At 41.3% G+C, this 19,138-nt stretch overlaps 2 protein-coding genes and 1 pseudogene across 8 annotated transcripts; 1 reads left to right on the top strand and 2 right to left on the bottom strand.

The window, feature by feature from the left end:
- Nucleotides 1–366: 366 nt before the first annotated feature.
- Nucleotides 367–5,233, bottom strand: LOC105013488 (FK506-binding protein 5-like). 6 transcript variants are annotated; one of them, XM_010875034.3, is made up of 7 exons: nucleotides 4,929–5,233; nucleotides 4,707–4,732; nucleotides 4,537–4,579; nucleotides 2,270–4,400; nucleotides 1,810–1,867; nucleotides 1,338–1,457; nucleotides 367–1,269 (listed from the first exon to the last, which is right to left on the bottom strand). In XM_010875034.3, exons 1-7 carry the CDS (start codon nucleotides 5,056–5,058, stop codon nucleotides 1,168–1,170), a joined length of 2,610 nt encoding a protein of 869 aa, XP_010873336.2. In that variant the 5' UTR covers nucleotides 5,059–5,233; the 3' UTR covers nucleotides 367–1,167. The 6 variants fall into 6 exon arrangements, with proteins under 6 accessions (XP_010873336.2, XP_010873335.2, XP_010873337.2 ...); XM_010875033.3 differs by having other exon boundaries at nucleotides 1,810–1,870; nucleotides 4,929–5,232; XM_010875035.3 differs by having other exon boundaries at nucleotides 1,810–1,870; nucleotides 2,270–4,373; nucleotides 4,929–5,232.
- An 833-nt stretch (nucleotides 5,234–6,066) lies between these two features.
- On the bottom strand, nucleotides 6,067–11,445 carry dnase1l1l (deoxyribonuclease I-like 1-like). Of its 2 annotated transcripts, XM_010875041.4 has the most exons (9): nucleotides 9,767–11,445; nucleotides 9,426–9,585; nucleotides 9,230–9,318; nucleotides 7,795–7,881; nucleotides 7,484–7,605; nucleotides 7,136–7,248; nucleotides 6,834–6,991; nucleotides 6,272–6,368; nucleotides 6,067–6,163 (listed from the first exon to the last, which is right to left on the bottom strand). In XM_010875041.4, the coding sequence occupies exons 2-9, from the start codon at nucleotides 9,567–9,569 to the stop codon at nucleotides 6,083–6,085; spliced, it is 891 nt and encodes a 296-aa protein (XP_010873343.2). In that variant the 5' UTR covers nucleotides 9,570–9,585; nucleotides 9,767–11,445; the 3' UTR covers nucleotides 6,067–6,082. The 2 variants fall into 2 exon arrangements, with proteins under 2 accessions (XP_010873343.2, XP_034151623.1); XM_034295732.1 differs by having other exon boundaries at nucleotides 9,426–9,773.
- On the top strand, nucleotides 9,756–18,628 carry LOC105013498 (annotated as a pseudogene).
- The last annotated feature ends 510 nt before the right edge of the window (nucleotides 18,629–19,138 follow it).

Below are 19,138 nucleotides of genomic sequence, written 5' to 3'. Positions count from 1 at the left end.
TAGTGTCGTTTTCCACTGGGGCGCCAGCTCTGGAAAGCCAGCTCTAGAGGAAAGATTGCCTGAGCAGAGCATTAGCTAGTGAGATCCTATTGGTCAATATTGGCGCGTTGAAGCATGTTAAAAAACGCCTATCCTACTGTGTGAACGTAGGAAGTCGCATAGCACTGCTAAAAAAAGATTTTACTCTGAGAAAGTCTGAAAAAGTGGTTTCTACTTTTGGGAACAGAAAACTATACAGGTCAGACATTTAGTCGATGTGGAATTGGAAAAATATTAGCCCAGTTCCATCTCGATTCCACTTCCCCGCCCCTAAGATTCCTCTCGGGGTTTTGTGAAAAATAATAAAATAGCCTACTGCGCATTAAAATGGATTGGTCATATAATAAACTTTATTATACATTTAAAAAATAAACATAATTTCATTGATAATAACTGAGCCCTCAGTTAAACGGTTTGTTCTCCTACCACCACTTGCAGTTTATTTACTTTGACTTATACAGATAAATCTACTGAGACCAACGTCTCTTTCAAACCTGAGTTCTATATTACCAAATTTTGTTCGAGAGAGGGAGCCGTAGCTTAGGACTATAGTATTGTGTCGCCGGCATGAAAATGTAACTCACCATTTATCACAGTGTTTTAAACAGAAAGTGAACAATGTACGGCCCAAAAAAAAACCCTGCAGAACTACTTTGGTGACTAAAAGAAATCTAGATGTAGTTATATTGTATTTTTATATTTTTCTTTGTTAAGCACATTGAATTGCTTCTATTCATGAATTGTGCTATATAAATAAACCTGCTTGCTTGCTAGTTCCATCAGCTACAAACCTGTGTTCGACCACTAAGGTCATTTTGAAACCAGAGGCAAGCATCCTTGGACAGGCCCAATGAAGACATCGTATTAAATATTGAGTGAATATTGAGTGATCTACTGTATTGAACACCTTTGACAGCTCAACAAACCGAGCAACACAGCTTAATTTCTCAAGGCTTTGACACATTATTTACAATCAGTGTAGTTGCTGTAATAGTACTGTTCCCAGGTCTAAAAACAGATTGAAATCTGTTAATAATGCAATTTCCTGATGGTAACTGTTTATGTATTATATATTTAATATATACACAAACACATTGAAAATGCAGGGATGCGTTGTCCACCAGAATTTCACCAGTCCCAGTCCAGTTGGTCTGTTGTCCACCAGAACATTGCCAGTCCCATCAGTATCACCACAGTCATCGTGCAGATGATCTTCAGCACGGTCAGACACTATAGAGACACAGTAATCAGCCATCCAGTTAATCAACCAATCAACTAGTTAGGAATTGAAGACTCACCCTGTCTCTCTTGCGGTGTGTCTGAGCCATGAGTCTTTGGTCTTGTTGTTCCGCTTTGGCCTCTTGAGTCTCCTGACCTACAGGTGAACTCCTTCTCAGGCTCCCAGGAACACTCTGCCCCTACAAATGACATGCAGTTTCATGTGCTTGTTGCCAAAGGGAAAGAAAGAGGAGTGTGTATGTGTCGGTTTGTGTGCATTTGGGGACCACAAAGTCAGTGAAACCTGGAAAATAGGTCCCTCCAAGGTTTTTTTAAAATAAAATTTCCGGCTTAGGGGTTATATTTGGAGAGCCATATTTATTTGCGTGAAAGTTACGATAGCGATGGTAGGGGCGTGGTCAAATATTGGGTAAGGGTTATGTTTGTGGCGATCAGCAACATGGATTTGTGGGTCAGGGACGGGTCCCGGGTCCACTCAAGGATAAAAACACGTGTGTGTTTGTGTCTGTGTATTTCAGTGTCTGTGGTTACTTCAAGCCTGGCTTTAGAATCCAGGTCCATTTCTCCATCCGTGGAAATGTCCATGTCACTGCTGAGAGATGGGTAGAGTGGTTTTAATGGCAACACATTTTTATCATACAGACACCTGCAAAGAGAAAGGAGCTACTTTGTATGGATAATTTGCTTAAGTGTTTATTTTGTCCTTCAGTAAAGGAGGGACACAAGGCATTCATTTAGGGCACATTTGCATGTGATTCACGGGGCGCAAGGCTTGGCAGGGCCCACTGATTGTTACAATATCAGTGTTGGAGGGACCTGGCAAATAGACATTCAGGGGGCAGAGGATTAGTGGCAACGGCCCCTGGGTTTTCTTCCTTTAGATGTCTAACTGTATGTCGTAGCTACAGTGTCAGTAAACATGCCCTCATCTATTCAAAGCAGGCGTTCCCTGACTGGTGTAGGTTAAATACATGGTGATACTCCCACCTACCTGTCAGTGTACTGGATGACTTGAGGCAGCGGATCCATGCAAAACTGAACTCTAGTCTTCCTCTCTGAAGAAACGCTGCCTGTTCCCGTGGCAACCCCCCCGCTTCCCTCGCTGTCGTCATAAAACTTGTAGAACGCGTCGATTCTCAGCTTCTCTTGTTCCCAGTTCCTCTCGTCCTCTTCGTCATCTTCCTCTTCGTCTGCAAACTCTTCTTCTCCACTATCTGTGGTTGCGGACGCCTCGTGCTTGTTGTCCAAGACAACGCAGTGGTTTTCCTCCCTGGTGTCCAAGCTGATGTCCGGGGAAACGTGGCTCTCCAACCCTCCTGCTACCTCCAGCTGTTCTAGAAGGTAGCTGTGTACAGAAACCCCTGACTCAGCCTCAATGCCAAGCCAAGTTTCCTGTTTGTCCTCTCTTTGTTCAGCGTCTAACATCCAACTTTCCTCAGAGTCAGAGGAGGAAATGTTGCCTGCACCCTTTGAGGTGTTTAAAGACGTGCAACTGGGCTCTGCCTCATTGTGACAGGTTAACGCTGGGACTTTAGAGATGATCTCTGGAGGATGCAGTTTGGCGACTCTCTGCTTGGAGCTGTCCTCTTCAGCTTCTCTGTGATCTTGAAAATGGTGCTGTGGCCCCAGGGAGTGTCTTTCATTAATCTCATTTGGCTCCACCTTCTCCTCACTGGAACTGTCACTGGTACTGTCACTGGAACTGTCACTGGTAGTGTCACTGGAGTTGTTGCTGTAACTCTCACTGGAACTCCCAGGTTTAAGATGGCCAGCGCTTATCCTTGCCATGCTAGAATTTGTATCACTTTTACAGATCGCACAATGTGCAAAATCTTGATCACCTTTCACGCCCAGAGGCATAGCAGCTACTGCCTCTTCCTCATGTTTTTCCTCGTCAGCATCCTCTTTTTCACATCTATGTCGCTCTACATGTTTGCCCTGCTCCTCCGTCTTTGTTCTCTCTGAGTGGATGTTCCTCTCTACTTTGGGTTCAGGGGGACCAGGCATCACACTCCTTGGTTGGCTTTGCTTTTCCCCTCCATCCTTGTCGTAGTCACATGGGGGGAAGTCAGAGGGGTAGTCGAAAAAGCTTTCCCCCGCCCCTTGGTGGTCGTCACCCAGGAAGTCCTTCATTTTGTCCTCATCCAGTAGTTCTGCAAGAGCTGCGGGATCAGTGACACCGTGGAACACCTCTTGAGATCTGTCACCTTCATCTTGCTCCTCTTCCTCAGTCTCCTGTGGAACATGTAAGTCCACATTACATCCCTCCTCTCCCGGGTTGTCCTTTGTGGGGCTTCTTATGACCTCCAGGTCTGAATCGGAAGACAGGTCATTGTGGTCCTCAGCCGGCTGTCTCTCTGTTGTCACCATGGTGACATCTTCAGTGACACCCTCAAAGCACCTCACATCACTGTTCTCACAAGCCTCATGGTCTTCGTTTTCAGTGGCATGGTTCTCCACATTCTTCTCCGCCAAAGGTCGCCCTATCGCTACAACATTCTCAATATGCTCCTCGCCGCTCTCACAACCGTCTTCATTGTAGTGACCAACCACAGACCAACCGTTTGGGTTCTCTATTCCAGGGTCTTCTTCTGAATTCATTTCCTCTTCCTCCTCTTCCTCACTTTCCTCCTCGTTGTCTTCATCCTCGTCTGTCATACTTATGTCACATGTCTCCGTTGAGAAATGATCATGTACAGCCTCAGTTGGGCTACCAGGCTCATCCGCCACCATTTCTTCATCTTCCTCTTCTTCCTCTTCCTCTTCTTCCCCTTCCTCCTCTTCCCCTTCTTCATCTTCCTCTTCTTCATCTTCCTCTTCTTCCCCTTCATCCTCTTCCCCTTCTTCATCTTCCTTTTCTTCCTCTTCCTCCTCTTCCTGCTCCTTGATATGTTGTGTGAACTCTTCAGTCAAACGCACATATGTCTGTTGTGAGATATGTCCAGGGACATTTTCGTTTTCACAACTAGGCTCCTTGTTTTCCTTTTCTTCATCCTCATCCAAATTTTCCTCTTCCTCGGTCAGCACCGGCAGTCTTCCATGAGAGAGAGCTTGTTTGTCCTCCTCAAAATTGAGAGGCTCAAAGTCTAAATCTCCTTCAGGGAAAGATAAGAGGGATGTGTCTGTACCAGCAACATCCCGAATGGTAGAAAGACAATATGAGATGGAAGATAAGAACAAATACAAAGAACTGAACAAAAGCTTTCAGGAAGTGATTGCACTATATTGTAATGAAGATGCACTGCTCAACAAGCCTACCTGAAAAAGCATCCGTTAACAAGTCAGCAATGTTCTGTTCCATCTTCTCTAGAAAATGACAAACAATGTTTACGCGACTCGGTTATTCAGCTTATCACTAAGCAAGCAACGGGCAAATTGCAATGTAATATTTGAAAGCATAATTTCCTATCAAGTTTGTCTTGTTTCACCTTTTTGAATTTCTTCGGCTTGTTTCCTGTTAAAAAGGTTTCGCAGAAACAGATAAAAAATCCAGACAAGCAGCCACAGACAGAGAGTGCAAAACGACAGAACAACAATTAAGACATTAGCACGCAAATGTTTTTCAATGTCTCACAACCAGTTTGTTGAAAAATTATTCAGTTCTTTGCGAATGAAGCAACATAGGTTCATGTTTATGTTGATGTACTCACCATAGATGGAACACGTCTGTGGTTTTAGTTTCAGATGTATTCTAACACAAGCCTTTCCTCTGTCTCGGGTGAGTTCTACCACTTCCCTGCACGTCTCTCTGCGTGGCTCTGTCAACTGAAGGTGTATCATCTACAGCAGAGCCGGTTTTAGCCTTTTGGAGGCCCCTGAGCATTCACTTGCAATGCTAATGCCTGGAGAAGAACACCCCGTTTATTAGAGCTCTCTTTCAGACGGTAAGTCTCGTGGCTGAGCTTGCTACATAATGCAGACGGACAGGCTGAGCAGCTTTAAGCCTGGTATGATTACTGGTGACAGGGTTGTCAGATAAACAGACGCCCTCCTGGGGCATTTCACACTCAACAGAGTCCAGGGTTCAAAGAGACAGACTGTGCAGGTGCGTTGCTGAGCAAGGTCAAGGTTGAACTGAATGGAGTGAGCTGACAGGTGGGCCTCAGTGAGACAGGTTGACAGTTGTCCATCACTGTCACAGATCAACCACACTGGATTGCACTCCGATCTGATTCAAACTGGAAAAGGTGTCTCCAGTTTGGGATCAGTTTACGCAAGTTGCCTGCACTGGCTCTCACCTAATATAGCATCTTGGAGATTCTTTCTGTATTTAAAAGGATTCCCAATAAATCACAGCTTCTCCCCCAGGGATCCACACAGACGATACAACATTGCATTGTAAAATACCTTTAAAATACAGTTGCAAAGGTCTAATCTACATTTAAAAGGATTACATAAAGGATTCAGGCATTAAATCCAACTGGTTTAATTACATGTTACGACAGGCAGTCACACCCAGCGCAGAAGCCTGGCATATGAGACAAAATGCCTGTTCCCTGAATTAATTATTTGCTGTCTCATTCCACAGGGTCAACATGGACCAAGATCACACGTCTTTGACTAAGGAAATAGAAAATTGAGTCAGACACTTGTTTCTGGATGGGTGTAGTTAACAAACTGGACACAGAGTTCTTGCATTGCATTTGCATAGTTTTGTTAGTCTGAGTAAGGGATTAGTCCACAATGGAATTGAATATCATTGGAGCAATTTATTATGTAGATTTGTTTGTATAATCATTTAGGAAAACACGTAGTCATAAATCCAATGTAAATTTAAACTGTTTTGCATCATGTTGTCAGGGGTCTACAGTTCATTTCTGAGGAGGTAGCGATGATTGGGTTTCAGGTCAACTTCTACAGGGAAGTGGTCACTGACCTCCAGTGCCTGAACAAACAAACAATCAGTACAATAAAAAATTACAGGTTGACGTAAATGTGCATCAACCATTTCAGTTGTTTTAAAATGACATGAATGTCTGCATTAGCAGGTTACCTCTTCTTCAGTTAAGCTGAACTGTTCTTTAAAGTTGAAGGGTTTAGCTGAGTCAGGAACAATCCCAAAAATCATCTCTCGGCCATGGACTACAATCCTGAAGTGGTAAGAAACACGTCAGGTTGTAACTGACACTCATATATATTCTCATATACTATAGATCAGAAAAGTGCTCTGTAATTAAAATAGTTCACAGCAAGTGCAGGCCCAGAAACAATCCCAATACAGTTACACATCGTACAAACTCTGACGAAGGCTTGGTAGCTGAAACGTGTCTGCATACCTCTTATGTTGCCCCAAAACTTAAGTGACATGTAGGTTTTTGTCTTATTTATGGAATGTGCTCCCTGTGTCTCTCTTCTGAGCAACTGTATCGTCATTCTCACATACCCTGGATGGAGCTGAGACAACGTGCACCAAACTCCACATGCCCACAGGTCGGTGTCGGTAAGCATTACCGGGATTCAATTGCCTGGCCTTAATGACACCGGGATTTCAGGCCACTGAGGGTTTGAGTACCTGTTTCTAATTTGGCTAGAAGGGCATTTCTAGGGTCTCTAACCTGTCATAAGCGCAGTGTGTCTTCTCTCGGACAGTCGTATCCTGTTCATCTCCTATCAGCCAGCGGAATTTGGGGTCGCTTCTCAGTCGCACGGCTTTGAAGCCTTTAATGGTGATGTAGCTGCAGTCAGCATTCAAGTCGCCCAGAATCACCACATTCTAGGAGGATGTGGCAAGCAGGAAGTTAAATGCACACATATAAAAAAAGAAAGTCACATTGCCTCACAAGTAACAGTGAGATAAGGAAGCTTTTGTGATCCTCTAAGGGTAGCACCTATAGAAAGTTCATCTAAATCAACTCACATCGGTCTTCCATTTCTTACAGATGCCCTGGAATACAGTGTAGAGCTCATCAATCTCCTTCATGGCCGTTTTGGGACAGGTATGCTGCCCCACCAGGACAAAATCCTTGACCACTGCAGAGGAGGAGAGTTAGACATCACAAATACAGTCCTCGCTAATTGTTTGTAATAGATCTGGGATGTCCTCTATTGCATTAGATCACAGAACCCTCAGGTTTTCTTACTCCCTCTTTCTCTCTCTGTCTCTTTCATTTTAATCGTCTCTCTTTTTTGGTCTCTTTCTTGCTCTCTCCCTCGTTCTCTCTCTTTCTCTCTCTTGGAAGAAAGGTGATATTTCAGAGGCTCTTACAGGTAGTGGGTGAGTGAAATCGGATGATGAAAGGCTCTCTGGAGAAAACGTCAGTGTCGTTCGTCCCCTCTCCTTTCAGTTGAGGGTGCTGGTATTGTTCCTTAACTTGCAGCACATCTTTCCTTGGAAACAACCCATATTATGAGAGCAGTGGTTCCCTGTGACTTATTTGGTTGAAACAGGGCACATGCGAATCCAGGGTTCAAATCCCATCAAGGGCTCTGGGATTTGAACCAGCAATCTTTTGTTCACTGGCCCTATGCTTCTATGGGTAAGCTTCCTGCCCAGTTTAGTCATTAGTCATGATTTACCTGTAAATGTAGACGTACTGCTCTTTGTATGTCTTTTTCCCGAGTCTCCTGCTTTCCACGTAAGAGTATGAATGTGATCTGTCAAAGCTAATGGTGGAATGAGGACCAGACATCAGAGGATTAGAGTCCTATTTAAAATAATTAATTGAATTATAATATATTTGTATATATATATATATATATACAGTATCTCAGAAAAGTCAGTACACCCCTCACATTTTTGTAAATATTTGATTAGATCTTTTCATGTGACAACACTGAAGAAATGACACTTTGCTACAATGTAAAGTAGTGAGTGTACAGCACGTATAAAGTGTACATTTGCTGTCCCCACAACACGCTGCCATTAATGTCTAAACCGCTGGCAACAGAAGTGAGTACACCCCTAAGGGAAAATGTCCAAATTGGGCCCAAAGTGTCAATATTTTGTGTGGCCACCATTATTTTCCAGCACTGCCTTAACTCTCTTGGGCGTGGAGTTCACCAGAGCTTCACAGGTTGCCACTGGAGTCCTCTTCCACTCCTCCATGCCGACATCACAGAGCTGGTGGATGTTAGAGACCTTGCGCTCCTCCACCTTCCGTTTGATGATGCCCCACAGATGCTCAATAGGGTTTAGGTCTGGAGATATGCTTGGCCAGTCCATCACCTTTACCCTCAGTTTCTTTAGCAAGGCAGTGGTCGTCTTGGAGGTGTGTTTGGGGTCGTTATCATGTTGGAATACTGCCCTGGGGCCCAGTCTGCGAAGGGAGGGTATCATGCTCTGCTTCAGTATGTCACAGTACATGTTGGTTCCAGTAATACATGTCCTTAGTCTGCTTGTCTTCAGCAAACTGTTTGTGGGCTTTCTTGTGCATCATCTTTAGAAGAGGCTTCCTTCTGGGACGACAGCCATGCAGACCAATTTGATTCAGTGTGTGATACATGGTCTGAGGACTGACAGGCTGACCCCCCCCCCACCTCTGCAGCAATTCTGGCACCACTCATACATCTATTTCCCAAAGACAACCTCTGGATATGACGCTGAGCACGTGCACTCAACTTCTTTGGTTGACCAATGGCGAGGCCTGAGGGGAACCTGTCCTGTTAAACCACTGCATGGTCTTGGCCACCGTGCTGCAGCTCAGTTTCAGGGTCTTGGCAATCTTTTTATAGCCTAGGCCATCTTTATGTTGAGCAACAATTCTTTTTTTCAGACCCTCAGAGAGTTCTTTGCCATGAGGTGGCGTGTTGAACTTCCAGTGACCAGTATGAGGGATTGTGAGAGCGATAACACCAAATTTAAGCTGTATACTCACTACTTTACATTGTAGCAAAGTGTCATTTCTTCAGTGTTGTCACATGAAAAGATATAATCAAATATTTACAAAAATGTGAGGGGTGTACTGACTTTTGTGAGATACTATATATATATACATAGTCCCCTGGTATGTACCTGTTTAGAGCTTTGACCAGTGTCGGTATGGCTTCACCTTTGGAGTCTCGAACCTCCTGGATCAAACACAGGTCACAGCGGGCGAGAATCTAGTGGTGGAAAAAAATCTTCTGTTACAAGTTGCTGTCAGACATCCCACTGTGACATTTATGAGTAATTTAAAGAAAATAGTTTCGTTTTAATTCCTGTTTTGTACCTTTATCAGAATACCCATAACCTTTCTGTTGTGTGCCTTTGCCTCCCCAAAGCTCTGAACGTTGAACGCGCATATTTTTAGTGACAGCGCAATGTGCCACAGAGCAATAGCCACAAAACACGTCACAAGGAGCGATGCCTTCATACTGCATTGGATTGGCCTGTCGTCACAGAAACAGTTACAGCTTGTCAGAGTTTCAACTTGAAGATCCGCTGTGCTTTAACGTTTAGCGTGCAAGCGCCTAGCATGTGTAATAATCAAAGGATCCAACAATAATGGTGAAACAAATGATTATTAAATAACGTGTGTTTGTATAGTATGACTCATAGTATGACTCTTACCCCTCTTGCGCCGCTCTCTCAGGTGCCTCAACCCTGTGGTGGAGATGAACCTGGGTGTCCTGTGGTGGAGATGAACCTGGGTGTCCTGTGGTGGAGATGAACCTGGGTGTCCTGTGGTGGAGATGAACCTGGGTGTCCTGTGGTGGAGATGAACCTGGGTGTCCTGTGGTGGAGATGAACCTGGGTGTCCTGTGGTGGAGATGAACCTGGGTGTCCTGTGGTGGAGATGAACCTGGGTGTCCTGTGGTGGAGATGAACCTGGGTGTCCTGTGGTGGAGATGAACCTGGGTGTCCTGTGGTGGAGATGAACCTGGGTGTCCTGTGGTGGAGATGAACCTGGGTGTCCTGTGGTGGAGATGAACCTGGGTGTCCTGTGGTGGAGATGAACCTGGGTGTCCTGTGGTGGAGATGAACCTGGGTGTCCTGTGGTGGTGTGTTTGAGAATATACAGGTGATGACTGAAAGACATGACCTGTTTCCAAAAGCCACCCTATTCCATAACCCCCTATTCTTGTCGGCCCCTGTCAAAATGAGTGCACTCTATAGGGTTTAGCATGTGATTTGGGAAGCATTAAGGACCAGAGGGTGCGTGCATCTGTTGTGCTGTGTCAGAGGGACATTCAGAATGGAGCTCCATCTGGAAACGTTGGCTACACCACTGGACACAGTGGCACAAAGGACTCCACCACGTTCAGAAACTTCTGTTTCCCGACTGGCTGCGCGCACGCTCTCACACACGCACGAGCGCAACTCTGTTGGTCACCCCGTTGAACACAATGGATCCCGTCCGTTCACGGTCAGAATCTTCTGCTATTGTCTCAAAGACCGATGTTAGATATGGTCATAAGCCTGGCTAGGACCTCTTACTAAAACACGGAGTCACAGTTAGATCTTGTATTTTCAAATGACACTGGTGGGTGGATGAGGTTCTAGGTTCTGTCATCAAGATTGACACACATTTTTAAACTTCAGCGCAGTGTTTATGACCTACCATTCGGAGACGGAAATAAGGGCCCTTGAAATATACTGTGTTCTCTCTGTGCTGTCAATGATTATCTGACTATCAGAACATAGTTTCACATTGATAATGCTGAGGAAGGAAGTGTCTATTGCGAAATACACACCCACATATTTTACATTTTACTTTTTCCTTGTGGGGACTAGCAAAAAGCCAGTATGTCAAAAATGTCCATCTATATTACCTTTGGGTGGATTTTTATTGTTCCTGACTCAGATTGTGAAACCTGTACACACACAGCCTCGTATTTCTATCATTGTGGGGACCAGAAAACAAAAACACAAGTTCCCCAACCTTAACCCTAATCCAGTTCACCCTGGGAGAAATAATTGGCCAGAAGGTATGCTGGAATGGGATTTATGTGCTAAAAACCCATTAACTCTATTACATCAGAATATGCATTGAAAGACTTGTGAGGTCTGAAAAATGTATGTGGTCATGCCTTCATTAATTTGGCTAAGGCTACATGTTGCTATAAACCTTGCTAAATTTACAAGGTGTCAGCACTTTTCCTCTTTCTGAAAGACTACAACTCTGGTGGCTGTACTTCCTGCTTTGGCCCAGTCCCTTACCCTCCCCTAAGTGGATTCATCTATGTTTTGCAATGAATGATGGAAATTGTGTATTTTAATCAAGTCAAATGCAAAAGAAGTCAATAGTTCCGCAACATTTTAAATTCACTTGTTCCAGCTGGTGTTGAGGAGATGTATTTTTATGACACAACTGTATAATTGCTAACAAAGGTTAGTAGTACAATGAAGAAGATGAGCTATGGGGAAACTCTCCTTTAACCTTACCCTAACCGTAACCTCAATCAAACATTCTAGCACTTAGCCCAGTTGTAAATCTGACCCTAAATCCTACCCCTTGAACAGGAAATAGACTTTTTCTGGGCATATTGTTCATGTTTTTCTATCCTTGTAAGGACCTTTGGTCCCTAATTTAATTTGTATAATATAAAACACTCACATGATTGTTTGGCAGTGGGAGGGAATTGTTAGCCAATAATATTTCTGAATTTAGATCCACACCTGTTTGAATAGAAAGCATATAAAATGTCATTTTGGAACAGTGCAAAAGAACAGTACAAACGTTGTTATAGTTGTTTGTCAAGGTTGGAAAATGGCAAGAAATGTCTTTTACTTTTGGTTTGTAAGTAAAACTGTATATAATTATAATGCATACTTATATAATAGTTTATTGTTTTTCAACTAATGTTTGATTATTTCATGTTTACACAATTATTTCACACTTTTAGCCTTGATTTCGTCATGCCAATTTGGTAAGACCTTGTCAATCTATCAATCAATCAAATGTATTTATAAAGCCCTTTTTACAACAGCAGTTGTCACAAAGTGCTTTACAGAGACACCCGGCCTTAAACCACAAGGAGCAAACAACAGTAGTGTTGAACTTGTTTATTGCTTGTCATTACTCTGTGCTACCATGTGGATTAATTTGAATCATTCTTGAAGTAATTTTGTAAGAAAATTGTAAGACATTTAAGGTAAATCTCAATGAGGAAATACATTATAATGTCAAAAGTACTTATTAAATACTTTATGCTACTCACATAAAGGTTACCTTTCCCCCACATACATTACTTCCTGCACCATTATTAGTGTGAACATATTGCTAGCATTTTTGTGTTTTTGTCAGGTTTTTCATCTAAGATTGTTCAAGCTTGTGAAGGGAATACTGCTCGTCTTTATTGTGGTAAGTTCTGATGGGAACCAGCTAGCTGTACTGTTTAGGACATTTGGGACGTCTTTCTGTCCTTTCCATCAAATTGCTCTGTTCGTTAGACCATTTGTATACTTTTCCCAGTGAAAGCTTTTTTTCCCCACAGACCTGGGAACTATAAGTGTCACTCGAGCCAACTATGGACGGACAGATTGTTGGGTTTGCTCTCATGGTATTCAAGAAAAATGGCGAGTGTCGAATACCAATTGCTACCACGCCAGTTCATTTGCCATTTTGTCTTTCAGGTAAAGCTTTCAAATTTAAACTTTTGGCATCCTTAATGAAACTGAGCAAATTTGAATGCAAAAATATACACCAACAATGAATAATATTTTGAGCTGAAACAGAAAGGGGAGCTGTGTACTTTTATTTCAACACAATCATTTCTCACACACTTGCAAAACATGAATGGTATGGTCCGGCAAACATTTCTGTGTGCCATTTGATGTATTATACGTTTGGAGTCATTGTTTTGTTGAAAGGTCCGTCCACAATCCAGTCTCAATCTTCTGGCCGAAACTAAAAGGGATTGGGGTTAGAACATGATGGTTCTTAGTGTAATTCATTATGCTGTCGATCTTAACATGGCGGAAAAAATATTTTAAGACTTGATAACCCCACGATTTTACTAGACTGTGCAGTTCTGAAAATGTGATCCTTGGTTTTTTCTTTGCCTTCCTCACCATCTTCCTCACCATGTGTGGAAGCATTATGTACATTTGTCCTCTTCTTGGCGAATATGCAACTGTTTCAGATTTCTGAAACATTTTGATTATTGCACTGACTGTGCTAAATGGTATTTTCAACTGTTTAGCTACTTTTTTATATCCTCTACCTGATCTGTGTAGGTCAACAACCATCTGTCTCATTTTAGCTGACTGCTCTTTAGTTTTATCCCGTGGTGATGGATGACTAATATTTATACCCCAAACTGGTGATGGATGACTAATATTTATACCCCAAACTGGTGATGGATGATTAATATTTATACCCCAAACTGGTGATGGATGACTAATATTTATACCCCATACTGGTGATGGATGACTAATATTTATCCCATAAACTGGTGATGGATGACTAATATTTATACCCCAAACTGGTGATGGATGACTGAGGGATTCCACATGCATGCAATCTCAGATTTATACCCCAAACAGGAACAAGCTAAAGGCATTGATACGGTTAAATTTAACAAAGTGAGACATATTATATTTGTTGACTGTATTATATTTGTATCATGTAATATTCCACATTTTCACTTTTGAATGTATAAGAAGGCATATATTTAAAATTATATGAATTATATTGAAACCAGAATGCTGGATGGGTGAATGGAATCCTTTCTGTCAGTTGTCCATTTCGGTTTTTTATCCATAGGTGTAATGGCAAAGCCCAATGTGAGATCCCTGCAACAAATGCTGTTTTTTCTGACCCATGTCGGGGAATTATCAAATACTTGGAAGTGTTTTATGACTGCAAACATTCTACCAGTGAGTGCCTATTCAATCAATTCACAATTTTTTCAAACAAATATTTATCTGTATTTTTTTTAGTTTTTCATTGACCTTTATTTTGAAAGGCCAGCTATTTATTTTTTTATAATAACAGCCTGTACACAGTACACGTGATTTAAACAACACATTGAAAAGAGAATGCATCTGTATATAGAACATTAGCCTAGCAGTTTCCAATTGTTTTCATTGTTTTAACAGATCCTGGTGCTGCTTTTGCTCAGTTTCAATCACAATGACATTCTGACCATCTTCACGGACTCCACTTTTTAAATATATACTGATTAAATCTTGGATCTAGTACAAAAAATCATGTAACAATAAGAAACACAATATAATTTAGTAGATATACATTCCTTATTTCTTTTTATCAAAATAACTTTAAAATGTCCAGGGGGAAGAAATATCTGTACAATTGACTTGAATCAACATTTTAAAAATAAATAATTTAGTTGAGTAGATATTACTGGTGGGTCCTTTGTAAATGTACAGCTCTTATTTTAACAGATCGTTTCAGGAAAATGTTTTAGCATGAACAGCAATTATTTTCTGATAAGTTCAAAAAGGATTCAGTAAGATTACATGTCCGCTCTTGAGAAACAATAACTAGAGGGAAGAGGGCGTCTTTGTGTTCCACCAAATGTTATTAGCATTCCTATTCTGACATCCAGCGGCACAGCAAGAAATGTTTTCCCTTTAGTCCGAGGATCTTGCCCGTTTCTGCCACCACCAAACTTCAGTGATCTAGCCGTGATGTCCATTCCAAATTGGTTTATCAAATTGGTTCATCGGTTTATTTATCCTGCCTCAACATCTTTGGTTCATTTACCAGCTTTTTTCAGGCATAGACTTTGGGTTTGTTCAGAATTTTTTGCTAAAATGAAATGAATAAATAATTGAAACAACCTTAAATGACCTTTTGATATCACGTAAACAAAGCAGTTGGCCAGTAAAGAGTCGGAACAGCCTTTAGTGACACCTCTCTCCAACAGAGGGAGTTATCTGATATTACATTTGTGAACAAAAGGAATGAAATTAAACAAAAATACTTATAATATAGTCATCTAAATTATTTATTAAATTATTCATATTATTTATAATACATTTTAATGTATCTTGACAGTATACAGCTCTGTTACCTTGGTCCCTGAGTTTAGGTCAGGTGTGACATTTTGGAAAATGTTTCAACTATGTCATACCACACTAAATAAACCATGAGGAGCCCCCCCCCATAATATTAGAAGCAGGTAAGTGGGTCCCCCTCATAAATAACATCACACTGCAAAACATTTTATATTCACTCCTATGCCCTTGGTTGCCCATTAATGTTGATATTAGATTGATTCAAAAGTGTCAGGTTAACCTGTATTTCTATTAGCTCTTTGTGACGAGTAAAACAGTGAACTGACTGATTGTGAACATCAGCCTGAAGGATCGTCAGCTTCTTTAAGAAGGACCCGAGGGTCCATTTCATCAGTGATTGCAGTCACCTGCATGTCAACAGTACACCAACAGGCTATGGATCGAGTAATTTGGCTGTTGATTCTTAACTAATAACAATGTTTTACTTTTTTGGATTCGTATCAGTTAAGAGTCAACTGCCAAGTGAAAGGTCCACCATAACAAGTGACAAATACAAGATGTCAGACACATTCTTATATACAGTAGGGTTTATAAAGTGTGCACAGATACATTGTCATTTATTTACCTTTATTGATACCGAGAAATCAACCTATAATAATAAACTTATAATAATATAAAAATATGTATTTGAAACATACCCACTGTGAAATGTATTGTGAATAAGAAAAGGAGTTGTCAGGTGGAGTAACAGTCATCAGCTCATTCTGGAAACAACTAGCTGTTGTACAGGCCCAATTATAAAGCCTTGGTACCTTTAACAGTTCCATCAATGTTCACCTTCTATACTTTCACATAGAGTATTCAATTAGTACTATCTTATATTCAATTCTTCTTTAAGGATAATATATTACTGGTTTAAACTTTGTTATGATCTCCCTAGTTTTGTTTGTTGCATCAACAGTTGACTGCTGATATAAAAAGTGGTATAAAAAGTTCCCTCCATGTTACACTGCAGTACAATATCAATGTTCTTAAAAATTATTGGAAGGCGCTATTCAGTTTGAGCTTATATCCTTGCCAATTTGCAACATCTCCTTGAATTCAAGAGTCCAAGAGTGAGATGTTTGATCAGATGCCCATTCTATTAAATTGTTCTATACATAATTTAAAAAATACACACAAAGATCACCACATACATTAAAGAAAAACTAAAATTCATCAGATAAGTGGTTCCAAATCAAACTTTAAATAAGTGGATAACTGTAAATAAGTATCTGTTCATTAGCCGTTCCAGAAAACAAAACCCTTTAGACTTTTGATTCTGTAAATATTTACCTTTGACAAATGTATGGTTGCTGTTTTATATAGTCACTGATATGCAAATTTTCCTTACTAGGGTAATGTTTAAACTGTGTTATCAGGTTACACATTACCCTAGTAAAAACATTACCTTATAAAAAGAGAAATGGTTCATGTGAACAGAGCACAAGAGGAAATCTTGTCATCAGGTGTTCAAAATGGCAAAATATTTATCAAGTTTGCTAATCTGCAAGTGAACGTTTTGTATTTCTTTGTAACATCTTAAATTGGTTTTGTTTAATCAGACATTTTTTGGTTTGATCTCGGTACTCAAATGAGAAAGCTGATTATTGAATATTGTTATACGAATTGAAAGCACAATCATGAATTCTGAGTAAAATATTTATTCAAACACTGAAGCCTATTTTTCAATCAAAGTTTTGTTAATCTTTTTTCAGTGTTGATTTCATCATGCCATGTAGAATTTGGTAAGAAAAACATAATGCATTTTACAGTATTTTACAACTTAGAACAGATCATGTGGGTTAGTATATCACACAGACCAGAAATATGAACAAAAATATGTTTCTTCTATTCTATATTACAGTCAGGGCTTTCACAAAACAGGATTGTTTGCGAGGGACAGACTGCTCATCTACACTGTTGTAAGTTCTGACAAGACCTTAGTTCATGCTGTTATTTCAATACATCCTATTCTTTCCATGTTACCTAACATTCAAGTTCTCATTTGTAAGATGGTGGTGGAAACATTCGGATACTTGGAGCCAACTATGGACGGAGAGATCATTGGACCTGCTTCCGTGGCCTGTGGATATTCCATGCCAACTGCATTCACCAAGGAAGTTGTGCCATAGTGTCACACATACCTTTATTTAATCAGGTATGTCAGTTAAGAACAAATTCTTATTTACAACCACGGCCTGGCATGATGAAAACATCCTCTTGAGGGCAGGGTCACAATGGAATAAAGTGGTATGAAAGGAAAATGCCATAAATAGATAGATAGATAAAGAAATAGAGAGGGACAATCAGTCGAATGAAACACTAGAAGAGGAAAACATAAAACAGTAAACACAGCACAAACACCAACCGACCGAACCGACAAGGCAACACAAACCATTCAAGAACCATTACAAAGTACAATGCACAAAAAATGATCACCAAGGAAACAGATCAGCCAAGACAACATTCGACCAGATTGGACCAGATAGGACCACGTTGGACAGCAGCAAGGAAAAACACAACATTTTAGAAGGGATAGGAGCTTTAAAATATTAGAACATATGGCGCAAATTGTTAATAATGCCTAGACACTTTTAAAGTAACTGCAGACATCTACAAAGGATTTCCTGAAAACAGAAACTGAGATAAACGTGTCAAGTTCAAAAATATTTTATAGGTCATTCCGATCCCTGGCTGCAGCCTGCTGGAATGATGAATGATCGAGGGCCAAGGTCACTTTAGGAACATTTAACAGTAAATGGCGGGCAGAGCGCATGTTGTAGGTGGAGGATTCACAAGATAAGCAGGAGCCGGCCCAAGCAGGGTTCTGTTGATGAGAACAAGCCAATGGATTCTACGTCAGGTGTGCCAAGATGGCCCATTTACAGAAGTTTAAAGCTTGCACGGTACGGGGAACTTGTAGCAAATCTGAAGACAGAAATCTGAAGACAGAATGGTATAGAAGGTCTAGCCGTTCCACAACACTCGGAGAGGCTAATATGTAAATGGTGTATCCGTAATCTGGCGTGGGCAGGACGGTTGCTTGGACAAGTGTGAGTCTAGCAGGGGGAGTGAAGGAAGGAATTTAAGATTGTCCACTGTTTCTTTTTTGGTCAAATCAAGGCAGAGCTGGGCTGGCTCAGGGCATCTCAACATTCTCATCAGGGCGAGAAAGACACATTTAAATCTGCAGCTGACGGCCACGTACATCTAGGGTCAGTCTGGGGTCTCTGGGTGGACGTCTGGAAACTGTAAACATTTCTTCTTAAACCAGGTGTGATGGCTGAACCTACTGTGCCGTGCTAGCAACAAACTCGTTTTTCAGGGACCCGTGCTGGTCCATTTGGAAGTACTTGGATGTGTCCTATGAATGTGTCCGCCCTACACGTGAGTTTCTGAACGACTTCTTCAAGGCCTACATGTTTCACTGTGGGAGTGTCATGGTTTCATGAATCCTTTGTACTTCTTTGTACAGGATCTGACAAGTTGGCGCAGCGTGAATGACCTACAGGCACACAGCGGTCACCTCCTTCCAGGATTGTGTTCTCCACCAGGAGAAAAACACTCAGACAGCGGAGATATGATGGGGGTTTAATCATTCGGTTTTGTCTTGGGAATTGTTAGAAGACAACAAAAGAGACATTTGACGCTAGAAAAACGCCCCCAATCTTTGTTGATCTGTGTGGGCCACTCTAATCTGCTTAGCCCCGTCCTGACCAGAAAAAAAGGACAAATGAGATGCCCTTCTCTGGGTTACCCCTACATGAGGGCGGGACAATAAGCAGATCAGATCAGCCCTGTACTGTTAAAAATAACTATTGGAGGTGTGTATATAAGGCAGGTTTTCTGTTTTATATTTTTTTGGAAAACACTGACACTCAATTCTCAGTTGGGTTGAGATTAGGGCATTCACTTGGCCCATCACATAGCTGGGTCACTCTCACCTATTCAGATAGTTCTTTTGGAGTAAGAGCT

Source organism: Esox lucius, chromosome 12 (genome assembly GCF_011004845.1).
Source record: "Esox lucius isolate fEsoLuc1 chromosome 12, fEsoLuc1.pri, whole genome shotgun sequence".
Taxonomy (NCBI): Eukaryota; Metazoa; Chordata; class Actinopteri; order Esociformes; family Esocidae; genus Esox; species Esox lucius.
Note: the sequence above shows the minus strand (reverse complement) of the source record. Positions and strands in the feature narration are given on the sequence as shown.